Genomic DNA, 13,804 nt, shown 5'->3' on the forward strand with positions numbered 1-13,804 from the left:
AAAAAATCTTAAACCCCGGGTTTGTATCTCAAAAAGTTTGTATGACGAGGGGTTTGTAAGACGAGGTATCACTGTAGTTGTTTTTTTATTGAACGGTAATTATACATATTAAGGTAAAAAAAATTGCTTATAGCTTTTTCTGGAGTGTTTAATCTGTGGACATTCTCGCTTGATGATCTAACAATAGTCAACCATCATGTACATACCATCTACCTTGATACTGTGCTTCCATGACTTTCAAATCTTGGTGGAATCGCTCACCCTGCTCATCACTGACTACACCAAGATTTTCTGGGAAGTTAGCAAGATGGCCATGTAAAAAATGCAATTTGATGTTCATGTTGGCTAATTAATTATAATATATACATACGTACGTATGTATGTATGTATGTATGTATGTATGTATGTATGTATGTAGATTGTTCTGAGTTCGGGTTTTGCCCTGTGTAATATTTTGAGTGTCTATGCGACGTTTCGGTGAAATCACATTCACCATCATCAGGCTGAAGTTATAAGCTTCGTGTTGCTGTAAATATAGAATATATTTATATATATATCACATGTTTTTTTTGCTGAATTTGAAAATTAAGGGAGACTAGGATAGATCTATTTCAGCCTTATTTTGGCCTCATCAGCTAGCCATACCCATATATATATATATATATAAGATATAGAGAAAAAACTTGACGTGGTAGAAGAAAACTAACTACAGTTTTGAAACCAGCCTAATTAACTATAAAAAAAGCTCAAAGATCAAACTCAACAGAAATTTTGTTACAAATTGTTCCCCAGTGATAATAGTAATGGTTAGACTCACGTTAACCACTTTGGAGAACCCTGATCTAGAATTTATGCAAGTTAGGATTGAGATTTATTCCTTTGATACACATTTTCCTACTGGAATGAAACCACAGTCCACTTTCTAGGTTTTGCTCTTTGTCTGCACTGATAACTTTGGGCCAATGACAAAGCCAAGAAGGTGGCTTCGTTCTGACAATGTAAAGTTTGATCTAGGCACAGAAGGAGAAGCAGCTCTTTGTTTTCCATGGATTCCATTGGCACCCATTAAGGTCACATATCAAGAGTCAGTCAGCTAATAAAGTTCAACTTGGAGATTTGATTATTTTTCATTCATATGGCTATTGCTCCTTGTACAAATAGGCAATTGAAATTTACAGTTTGAGATTAAGCACGTCCACATGTTCGTTGCAATCTCTTGCAACCTTAATGTATTCTGCAGGGAATCTCCAGAGATACATGGAGCAAGAAGGTGAAACTGATCTGAATTAGGCAAGATCAGCAGGTGTAATTGGCCTGAGTTGCCTTAATTGGCCTCCTAGAATTTTCCTTGCCCTGGTATTTCCCTACTGTAATGGTCATTGTGATGGCTACTGCTCCTGTAGCTTTTTCTTGTGTCTTTTATGGATGGCCCTTTTGCCTATACATTGGATCAACCCATCAATAAGCTTCTGTGCTGGTAGAGCAGCTCCTATTCCCAGCTTGCTTTGCTTCTCTCTTATTTGAAGAGAATATGGCTGACTCCTGGAGGAGAGTGGGTTTTTTGTCCCTGTATCTCTGGGTAACCAACTCATAAATCATCTTGTGCAAATTGCCAGACAAGGAGACAATGGCCATTAGTACTCACCAAATGAGGCCTTTCTATCTCATGAGTTGAGGCCAGCTACCAACTGTGCTAGAAGGAAGGCTGTCTGCCTGACCCTGCATGCTGTCAGTAGTGAGCATGCCCACAGCATGAGATCTTGTGCATGCACACATTCACTGTCTTAAACCTGTTGAAATAGCACACAAAGAGGACTGATTCCTTCTTTCCCCCCACCTCCTTAAACCATCTCCCAACCTAAGTTCGCTCGGCAGGTGTTTTAGATAAGGCTGGTTGAACTTAAGATGGGAAAGTACCAAAGTAAGCAGGCAATGTAATCTTAGACAGGCAATTTTACTTGCAAATCTGGTGATTCCTGGGATTAGTATAGGGATCATGCTAACCTTTTCTATATCATATATGTTTTTTACTTGTGCTGCCAAAATGATACGGAGAAGATTCCCACCACCCCTCTTCAAGAATGACAGGCAGGTTCCTGCATCTCTAAGCTACACTCTGGCTCCTCTCTTTTGCTGTCTCCTTCTATCCTTCATTATTTTTCTTTCTTTACCTCCAGCTGCTGCAGAGAGTAACATCTATCGGAAACCACCCATCTATAAAAGACACGGTACAGTTTGGACATGGCTTTAACATATATTTGGGCATGCAACTTAGAATAAACCAAAATTCTGCTTAGGACTGATGGTGTGCAACTTAGAATAAACTTAGAATAAACCAAAATTCTGCTTAGGTCTGATGGTGTGCATTGGAAGTGGCTCTATAAACTATACAAAAGTTGGTGGCAGTGCCATACCTGAACGTAATAGACTTTGAAAGGAGGAAAGTATAATGGCCTTTCAGAAACCTGAGAGGAGGTTTGAGCAGAAAAGTTTGGCTTATTAGATCTCTTATCTTAGGGTGCCTCCATGTGTTCAGAAAAAGTAAACCCTCAATAATGTATCTCATGCAGGCCAACAGCACATTGCTTTTAAAGAGTATAATTTTTATTTTCAATTAACTTTTAAAACCTAATGATATAAGCTGGAGCAGGGCCATATACTTATTGAGATCCTTTAGAGGTAGTGGTGGTGCTACTGCTGCTCCTTAGCTTGAAGTACTGCAGTGTATGAAAATAGATGACTTCCATGAAGCGAAGAACAAAACCAAAGGTAACAATGTATTTTGCAAAAGGCGCTGAAAATAGAAGATCGGGGAGAAAGGGAAGGCAGATTGAGAACTTTGGCAAGAGAGAAGAACTTTTGAACAGCAAAGTGAAAAATTGTGAATACCGCAGTTATTTTTTAAAACAACAAAAAAGTATGTGTTGATGGGGGAGGACAACTCTACAGGATTTTAAATCTACAACATTAGGGGGTTTATATAAGACCCAATTATGTACAAGAAACCAAAATATGGTTACATAAAAGAGTGTCAGAAGGCGGCAGAGTAATGGTAAAAGTGCATGATTTGGGCATCAGAATGGCAGATAGGTATTGAGAGATCAAGCTGAGATCATGGGAATCAGAGTGAACTTTGCAGTAATCAAGAAAAGAGATGTCCAATACATAGAGTTTCAGCCAAGAAGATGAACTCAAAGAGCCTCATTGTTTTAATGTTGTGTGCCAATTCAGAAGTGACTTTGTTGTATGATGAGCTAAACATAGGAGTACAGAAGAGAAATTAATTTCATTTTTATAAAAAAAAACCACTACGTTGGCTTAAGGAGATAGTTGGATATGATGGCTTCTATATTTTAAAAAAAGATGATGGGAGAAGGAACAGTAAGTCCAAATTTGTAACTGAAAAATATATTGAAACAAAAACATCACAAAGTGAATATATGGATCTCGCTGTACTTTTCTGTAACATTATCTTAAGGTATTAATATGTTTTAAAAGTAGAAGCCATCAAAGATCTTTTAAAATTTCTACAGCATCATAGGATAGATACATGGAAAAGCATCCCAATCCTATAAAACCCTTTGCTGCTGGAGCAGTTGAAAATAGATTCAAAACATTCATAAGGGCCTCCACTCAGTTATACTCAGTTGTCTCTGATTTGTAGGTATCTAGCCTCTCAGTTAAGCAGAAAATACATGTCTGCTTACAAGTCCTTAAAAAAGTGTGCCATAATTTTAAGAATAATATAATATATTTGATGGGTAAAGCTTAACCAAAATGTTTAGCAAAAGGTGTAAAGAATTGCACGAATTGTGAATATTTGGCTGCTTTTGAAGACCAATGAGTACCACCAGTGTGTCCAATCCACTTCTCTGCCTTTTACTATTTGTAAAACAGGCCAGAAGCATAGTTTGACTTCAGGTTAGGATGGAGGCACAGATCTTGCAAAAAGGAACAAGGCTGGATTTACTTCAAAGCCAGGTATCCCATACTCTTGTTGTATGGAAGGAAAAATTACAGGAAGCAATTTTCTTTGTCACTTTTGGAGACAGAGCTTTGAGGTTAGGGAAGGTGGAACTCTGAAGAGGAGAAACTGTTTCTCTGAGCTTCTCAACAGTCTGCTTTTGTTTTAGAAGTCTTATGACATTTTCTTTAATGTGGTAACCAGGTGTCTCCTCCTCTCTTTCTCCCTCCCCCTTTCCTAATGTGCTATCTTCATAACTCCCTGCCTGCTGGCTGACTGCACCCCACTGCATTGTAAGTAGCTGCTTTTGGCTCTATCCTTTGAAGCGGCAAGTTTGTGAGAACCTTCTGGCTTCTTGTAGTAAGAAGTTGTGCACTTCACATCTCTTAGTTGTTCATTAAATGAACTCTTGGCAGTTTACAGATAGAGCTGCTTCCTTTTTTCTTGTTCTTTTTTTTGGATGAAGAATTTTTTACCCAAAATCACACAATGAAGATGACTTACTTTGTAAATTACATGCATGCAATCCAGAGTTTTGCCTATAATACTTGCTAGGGGGCATATATTTAAGACAAAGCATTCTAGTTGGTCATCTATTAATTCAATTTACATCTTCATTTCAGAGCATCACAGTAGGAACAAATTGCATTGATCTGAAATAAAAATAACATGGATTAATTGGAATATTAAAAAAGGAATAGAATTTTGTGCATGCACATGAAATCTATTGCCATAGTTACATCCAGATTGGGAGATTAGAGACTTGCAGCTGCTTATAGAAAAGAATCCAGTTTAGCAATGCTGATGCATGTTTCTCATAATGCATAGCATGGCCCCAAATCATGTCTAGCTTTCTGTCAAAGTATTATTATGCCCTTCCAACCTTACAGCCCAAACAGATGAGGCCTAAATGGGTAAATGTTTTTAACTGTGGGTGGGTGTATTTGTGGATGTATATGAAGACAGAGAGGTGGGAAGGGAAGAAAGGAATCTCTTTTCAGTTTTTCTTATTTGCTGTTGATCTTTTGAGAGGGAAACTTAGAGGCTTTCATTCAGGGGTGAGCTGCTGCCTGGATGGGGGGGGGGGGGCGACACACCCAGTGGGATAGCAAAAATGGAGCTCCACCCCAGAGCACCCAATTTGAATGGATGGAAAGATGTTGAAAGAAAATGCAGGCCGTCCTGCATAAGTCACACCCACAGTGTGGTAGTAAAAATTTTGATACCCCTTCACTGCTTTCATTCCATCTTGAGTAGCAATTAACTTCTTTTTTTCTACCCTTATTCTGTAAGGGTCATCTTGGACTAGATCAGGGGTATCAAACTAGCCTTGTCACGATGGAATCATGTGACATATCAGGACTTTTTCCCCTTCACTAAATTGGGCCTAGCCAGCGTGTGGTGTATCCAGCCTGCGAGTTTGATAGCTCTGGATTAGATACTATTCAGCATTCAGAAATTTTAAAAATAATTAGCTTTTAGGAGTGATAAATCAGAATTAGGATCCTAGTTCAGAATATGGGCCTTTAATGATTTATTCAGCCATTGTTCCTTGATAGGTTTCTGTTTGCTCCACTGCAAACTTTCTCCCCATGAAAATAGCAATCTAAGGAACCAAATCCTAAGCCACCATCTGAATTCCAACATAAATAAATTCCTTAAGTTGTTTAGTTTTCAAAAACAATACAACTGATAGTTATTTAACTATCTGATCACTTTAAGATTATGTTTCCTTTCTTCCTACTCAACCTGTTCCCCATCAATTTGGCTTCAAAGACATGGGTTGTTGCTGTAGGCAGTGAGCACTGAGTGTGTGGCTCCAATATCTTCATATATATTGGTTCGTGTGAAAGCCTGTGTGTGTGTGTGTGTGTGTGTGTGTGTGTGTGTTGGATTTCACATGAATCAATATATTTTTCCTGCTTCAGACATTTGCACCAAATTCAAAAATGTCTGCAATAGTTGACATCACTTCAGCAAGGAGGTGAAAGCTTATCTAGGTTATGTGCTTTGGATTTTAAATGCTCAAGAGGGATTCTACTATGCAAATCCTGGAGTAGAATATAGATTAATAAATGGCATACTGGTTCTAACACACAATGCTTGTTGCTATCACAGCTTTGCTAGCAGTTAAGAGTGCTCCACTGCCTAGTCCCTTTCCTACTCCTCCCCTTTCTGCTACCTACTGAATCTAAACCCAACTTCTTTTTGGATATTAAAGCATGGAAACTTGACATATTTTCCCCATACCAAATCAATTAATTGGTCCACCTCAGAAAGGGATGTCTACAAGGAACACCTGGCAGCTGGACTCCAAAGTTTCAATCAGCAATCTTTCCTGGTCTTCCCTGTTGATAACTCAGATTGAATTATGGTATCTGTAAGAGATAAAACTATAAATTTCCTGAATGCAGAGAATTAAAAATAGCACCAGCTGACATGGAGTGCAGCCTGTTCTATTTTTAAATTATGTGCAATTCCAGAACTGGAGTCATCTCCTGGCTACAGCTACAGCTATAGTTTGGCAGATGAAGATTTGGCTGGGCAAGTTTTACTGGCAAATGGCAAACTGAATAATTTCGTTTCTCTTTGGGCATATGCACACTTTCTGCTGGCCCATTGCCAGTTTGGGACACTGACTGCTTTCAGATTAGGACTTCATCCTTCACGTATTCCCAACCCTTTGCATATGTATCATTGCCTGGAATTTTCCAGTTTCCATTCAATGCAGCTGTTCTTGGAGCTTTGTTCCAGTCTATCAGCAGCTCCAGTTCTGATTGGCTGCACTGTTTGTCATGGTCCCTCCCCTCCTCTGGCTGGTCACTCAGCTGACAAACATAATAGGCAATGATGTTTCTCTGCTGATCTACAGTTGCAGTTTGGTTGTTGTTTTTTACATCTGTTGTGTATCTAATGATAGCCCATTAACTCACTCAAGCACCTTCAACCTTGGAGGTTAATGCCCTGTTCAAACACCTACCACTCAGCCTTTTTTTTTCTTTTGTCCAATTGGATGAAGCCTGGTTCCCCTGCTTCCCGGTCTGCCAACAGGACTGCAATGTTTTGTTTTGTTTTTCTTTTCTTTTTAAAATATGTTTAAATTGCAACACATGAATATTGCAACTTTTGTTATGAAGCTAAATTTTCAATTCTTCCTTGCTAAGAAGTTTTCTGGAAGGAAAAACATGAAGGAATAATCTCTGAATCAAAAGCTGGGCAAATGATTGGATGCGTGATTTGGGAAGGACTTGACCAGTCAGGGCTTACAGTGGCCATAGCACTGACAACACACCAGCTGCAATATAGACTGGAATTTCTTAAGTGTTTTTTTGGTTTTTTAATTATTATTTATATTTGTATGCCGCCCCCTCCAATAGGGCTCCGTTTACTTTGGAAACAGCCAGAAATAACGTAGGAGATGAGGATCTTACATTGAAATACAGAATTGTCCTTTATGACTTTATGATAGGAGTAGAACCAATTGGATTTATTATTATTATTATTATTATTATTATTATTATTATTATTATTATTATTTATTAAATTTGTATGCCACCCCTCTCCGTAGACTCGGGGCAGCTCACAACAATAGTGGCAAAACAATGTACAGTGTTCCCTCGATTTTCGCGGGGGATGCGTTCCGAGACCGCCCGCGAAAGTCGAATTTCCGCGAAGTAGAGATGCGGAAGTAAATACACTATTTTTGGCTATGAACAGTATCACAAGCCTTCCCTTAGCACTTTAAGCCCCTAAATTGTAATTTCCCATTCCCTTAGCAACCATTTAGATTATTATTCACCCTGTTTATTTATTAAAGTTTATTAAAAATATATATTTATTAAAGGCAAACAAAAGTTTGGCAATGACATATGACATCATTGGGCGGGAAAAACCATGGTATAGGGAAAAAACCCATGAAGTATTTTTTAATTAATATTTTTCAAAAACCGTGGTATAGACTTTTCGCGAAGTTTGAACCCGCGAAAATCGAGGGAACACTGTAATACAAATCTAATAATTTAAACTAAAAACCCATAATTTAAAAACATGACTTATGCAGATTTTTTTTTGTGTGATTAAGCCACCCTATTTTATGTTCAGGTGAAAATCACATAAAAGGGGATACACTAATTGCAAGCTGAAATTTCATGACTGTAATATCATGTTTTCCAACCTTGGCAACTTTAAGATGCATGGACTTCAACTCCCAGAATTCCCCAGCCAGCATGCCTATAATTTAATTCCAAGAATTCCCCAATAGAATGGATCTATTATAACTACACATAAAGAACAGTCTCCATGTTTAATTATAAGAGTTTGGGCAGGAAAGAGAGGCCAAATCTGAATCCAGCTCAGTTTCTCCCCATAGATCTCCCAGGCGCTTGTTCCCATATCTCACCTCCAACATCACAGAACACTTATGATGGCATAGCAGTGGGTAGGAAAAAGTTTTCCATCTGATCCTCCAGTTTATATATTGGGACATCCATGATGAATGTAAATAGGGTTAATCATCTGCTGTCTTATTTGAGCCAAAGCATCTGAAGGGTTTGGTTTCCACTTCTGCTGATTCTTTCTCTGCTTGCTTTTTTCAGATTCCCACTCTGCAGCTACAAAAAGCAAAACTAGTGAAGACATCACCCAGACCTCCAAATATAGTCCAGCTTATTCTCCAGATCCATATTATCACTCAGAAACAGAATATTGGACTTTTCAAGGTTCACCCAAAGGTAACATTCTCAATTCAGGAGACTAAAAATCTTTATATTCCAACCCTACCCCATATATCAAGGACATATTGGGGAAGATTATATCTGAAATCTCCAAAAGAGGACAAGGTGCTTTTGCATTTTATGACAGATAACCCTGGTTCTCTGAAAGCCTTTGGATGCAGTCCCCGAAGATGTCCAAGTTAATTACTAAGTTGAAATATGATATAAGGAGGAAATTACTGCATGTATGGCTGGAGAGTACATGTTCAATTTCTTGAAATGTGAACATAAATAATGTTACAGAAAAATTTATCTTTTATTATGGACCCACCTACTTTCAATTCTAACAGCACCTTGACTTCCCACTCCAGTGCACATCAGAGTTTGATGGCCCTGCTAAAAAGAATAGATCACACAGGGCAACAGAAATCAGTCTTCGGCCCATCCCCAATAACGTGTTGCCTTACTCTGATATTGGGTGAACTCCAAGCTGAATGCTTTGACTCTTCTTTCCTTGTAGCTCCCCGAGTTCGAAGGTTCTCATCAGGAGGAGAAGAAGATAGCTTTGATCGAGGGATGCACAGAGTGAGTGTTCAGCTCTAATTAACTTTTGCCCCTGCTATCATGATGCTGTAGACAATACTCTTCCTTTTCTTTTGTGGTAGTGAAACTTCAGTGCTTTTTTCTACGCGGCCCTTTAGTGCGTTGGAAAGGAGGACTCAAAACTTGGCAAGGACCTCAGCTATTTTCTGTATAGACTCTGATAATGGTTGGTAAATCCACAGTAACTGAATTTAAACATACCTGGGATAAACATATATCCATCCTAAGATAAAATACAGAAAATAGTATAAGGCCAGACTAGATGGAGGTCTTTTTCTATCGTCAATCTTCTATGTTGCTATGTTTCTATAAAGCCACCTTCCTCTGTGATTAGGTCAGACCCGTCTGATGACTATCAGATATGCTGGTCTTCCAAAATTCACATGGTTGGTTGGAAAATATGCAAATTGAACTCCACCTCATCTAGCGTTGATAGTTTCTAAAAACAATGACCTTGCCCAGCCTATCTCATACAACTTGTTGCTTTAGGACATTATTGTATTGTATTATAATTGTGTGTCTGCTTTAGATCATTGTATTAATATTAACCAAATATTTATCTTAAGAAGAACTTTTTGTAAAAACAAGATGCTCCCTGTTAAATGCATAAGTACCATATTTTTCGGAGTATAAGACGCACTGGAATATAAGACACACATCTTAGTTTTTGGAGAGGAAAATGAGGAAAAGAATCTGCTTACCAGGTATTCATCTGGCTAGCATCTGTATCCTGGCCAGCTTCAGCACATTATTTTATCCTCTTGTTAGGGCTTTAAAAAAACTTTATTGGGAGAGAGTAACAATGAAAGAGTTTGCAAGCCAATAAGAGCTGGGAACATCATTAGCACCTGGAAATAAACATTCAGAGCAAGTAAAGCAATGAAAAAAAGCCTACAAAGACAGGTTTTGGAAAACATTATTTGCAGAGAGAAACAATGAAAGAGCCTGCAAGGTAAGAGCTGGGAAGATCATTAGCAGCTAGTTAGAGCTGGAATAAAAAGCTACATTTAGAGTATAAGACACACCCAAATTATCAGCCTCTTTTAAGAAGGAAAAAGATGTGTCTTATCTTCTGAAAAATACAGTATATATATTTATATGTATGTACGCATGCATTGTATGCCTACACCAAAGCTGAAAGAAAAAGTTTGTCACTGACGCCTACTCTTTTCTTACCTTTACTTTTTAAAATATATAGATCCAGACAGGTATCGGCCGATTGATACTGAAGGAGGAAATGAAGGCACGTGCTAATTCATACATGGACCCTTGGACGCCTCCCCGCAGCTCAACAAGCAGTAGAGAAGCTCTTCATACAGCAGGCTACGAGGGCTCCTTAAATGGCTGTAAGCAACAGTGGGCACATCGCAACCACTCTGCCTGCCAGCAGAGGGCTGTTTTTGGGGAACCCTCAGCAATGAAAGCTTGAATAGTCATCAGTTGATTTTCTGTAGAAGTCATGGTTGCAAGTGAGGATCCCAGATCATCGATCTTGAGATCAGATGAGATTCAACCTGCTAGAGCTGGAAAGCTCCAATGCTAGCAGCTCAGTGACAACCAACAGACTTAAATAAATTTCTCCAATGTGTGCAATTGTTCCAGCTAGATTTTACTTGCTGGGTACAAAAACATAATAAAGGTTGATGAGACTGAGGCCAAATGCCCATTAGCCAATTATCATAATTTCTAATGATGTAATAGGAAAGGAAACAAGTTTTATATCAGCTTCAAAATGTTGGACCACACTAAAAATTACTAGTGGGAAGTGGCGTTAGAGGTAGAAGAATCTCCAAAACAAAGAAAACAACAGCTATGTACTTCATTTCTTTGACTGATCAAACTATCTGATTTTTTTTTTGCCATATTAAAAAAAAAGCCAAAAAACAAATTCTTAAAACCTTTACATGATAATAACTTAAATGCAACTTTGAATTTGCCCTTTCTCCCATCCAATTCATGACCACTGTCTCCATACTCCATGTCTATTTTTTTCTATAACGTAATTGCCCCTTAACTCCCAAGCATTTTTGCTCCTGTTCTCACTAGGAAACTCTGCCCTCAGAGTAATTCCTGCAGATCCAATATATCCCCCTATTGATGCTAAATAACATCAAGAAGTAGCCTTTAAGTCCTTCATTTCACTGCTGAGATGAGCTAGATGTCTGAAGAGATTCCTAGTTGTTTCCCTATTGGTTGTGTGCCACACATACTTGTACCAGGCTAGGTGATCATATGCCTGTGTTTTGCTATAGTTTTATGTATCCGGACAGTAAAATAAAATTCAAGAGGCTGCTCTCTAGTGTTTGAGGTCAAGACTAAAAATAAAAACAAGCTCACCAAAGCCAGATAGTACAAGACACTTGAATGTATTTGCCAACATGACTCTGTATTTCAATGATGTAATGTGTATTTACTGCATGTACTTTGTTGCAATGGTCAACTTTGGCACTCTAGTACACCTGAATGGTCTTATTACAGCTGGAATCAAATGAATGAAAGTTGAAGAATTACAGATGTGCACCAACAATAGCATCAACTGACCACCAGATGGGACTATTGTTAGCTGAGCAGCTGTTCAGTTTTTAAATTATTATTAAAATCAAAGTAGACCTGGCATGTGTGTGTACCTTTTTGCCATTTTTAACAAAATAAATGCAAAGCAGCCTTACAGGCTGTTGGACTGATTAGATAAATGAGAAAGGAACCTGGCACACAAAACACAAAGTCTCACTCATTCTTTTCAACTCCTGATCATAGAAAAAGTAGAAGAAGGTGATTTAGGGAAGGTTTTGAGCAGAAGATATTATATAAAGAGCAACAATTTAAGGCAGGGACATACAGTATACACTGTACTACAATTATGCTGAATCATAGTCAACTGTAGAGTCATATATAAGTCAAATCTCACCACCAGCTCAAGGTTGACTCAGCCTTCCATCCTTCCGAGGTGGGTAAAATGAGGACCCAGGGGCGTACATAAGCGCACTAGAGTGCCTTCCGTCCCCTGTCCTATAGTCTCTCCTATATCTCATATTTCTTCTCTACTATATCCTCTATAACCTTCATTGTGTATTATTGTGTATTGGACAAAATAAATAAAAAAATAAAACGATTGTTGGGGAAGATATGCTGATTCTGTAAATCGCTTAGAGAGGGCTGTAAAAGCACCATGAAGTGGTATATAAGTCTAACTGCTATTGCTATTGCTACATACATATAGCTACTTCTCATGTGCTGTGTTTTCTAAGAGATTTGAAACTCCTGCAAATAATTCCTCCCATGAACCCCTAGGCCCATTTGGTGGCCCCTCTGGCCAATACTCTGTTGCAAGCCTTTTTTGGTTGGGAAGGTGTGGGGGGATAGATCTTCTTAGTGCAGAAACTGGATTTGCCTTAGTGATTGATCTGGCTTCTGCACTGAGAGGGGACCATACTGGATGGGTGCCAACAGACTCAAACTCAATCCGGATAAGACGGAGTGGCTGTGGGTTTTGTCTCCCAAGGACAATCCCATCTGTCCGTCCATTACCCTGGGGGTCCGCAACTTGGGCGTCCTCCGCAATCCACAGCTCACATTACAGAACCATCTTTCAGCTGTGGCGAGGGGGGCATTTGCCCAGGTTCGCCTGGTGCACCAGTTGCGGCCCTATCTGGACCGGGACTCATTGCTCACAGTCACTCATGCCCTCATCACCTCGAGGTTCGACTACTGTAATGCTCTCTACATGGGGCTACCTTTGAAAAGTGTTCAGAAACTTCAGATCGTGCAGAATGCAGCTGCGAGAGCAGTCATGGGCTTACCTAGGTATGCCCATGTTTCACCATCACTCCGCAGTCTGCATTGGCTGCCGATCAATTTCCGGTCACAATTCAAAGTGTTGGTTATGACCTTTAAAGCCCTTCATGGCACTGGACCAGAATATCTCCGAGACCGCCTCCTGCCGCATGAATCCCAGCGACCGATTAGGTCCCATGGAGTGGGCCTTCTCCGGGTCCCGTCAACTAAACAATGTCGGTTGGCGGGCCCCAGGGGAAGAGCCTTCTCTGTGGCGGCACCGGCTCTCTGGAACCAACTCCCCCCAGAGATTAGAACTGTCCCTACTCTTCCTGCCTTCCATAAACTCCTTAAAACCCACCTTTGCTATCAGGCATGGGGGAATTGAAACACCTCCCCCGGGCATGTTCAATTTATACATGGTATGCTTATGTGTGTGTCTGTTAGTATATGGGGTTCTTTTAAATCTTTAAATCTTTTTAAATTATTTGGATTATTTATGATTTGTTCTATCTTGTTGTGAGCCGCCCCGAGTCTTCGGAGAGGGGCGGCATACAAATCTAAATAATAAATAAATAAATAAATAAATAAATAAATACTCATAGGCTGATTAGGAAGAATCCATTAAAAGTAAGGAGGCAAGTGATGGAAAGTATTTGGGATGGAATCCAATGAAGCTACTGCAGAAGTATTTCCTACACTCTGAGCACCAGTGGCCTCTTTGATGATTAGAAAATTTCAGGATTGCTGA

The 13,804-nt window shown here is 39.2% G+C and overlaps 1 protein-coding gene across 3 annotated transcripts in view; it reads left to right on the plus strand.

The window, feature by feature from the left end:
* The window catches only part of ABLIM3 (actin binding LIM protein family member 3), a 219,987-nt gene that overhangs the window by 192,000 nt on the left and 14,183 nt on the right, over window positions 1-13,804 (plus strand). For 2 of the 3 annotated variants that reach the window (XM_070739428.1, XM_070739427.1), the window contains exons 12-14: window positions 8,560-8,694; window positions 9,197-9,261; window positions 10,478-10,625. In XM_070739428.1, the coding sequence (XP_070595529.1) occupies window positions 8,560-8,694; window positions 9,197-9,261; window positions 10,478-10,625 (348 nt within the window). Of the gene's footprint in view, window positions 1-2,177; window positions 2,229-8,559; window positions 8,695-9,196; window positions 9,262-10,477; window positions 10,626-13,804 lie in introns of all 3 variants that reach the window. The other variant, XM_070739429.1, reaches the window with a different exon arrangement.

The sequence above is a fragment of the Erythrolamprus reginae genome, chromosome 2 (genome assembly GCF_031021105.1).
Source record: "Erythrolamprus reginae isolate rEryReg1 chromosome 2, rEryReg1.hap1, whole genome shotgun sequence".
Lineage (NCBI taxonomy): Eukaryota > Metazoa > Chordata > Lepidosauria > Squamata > Dipsadidae > Erythrolamprus > Erythrolamprus reginae.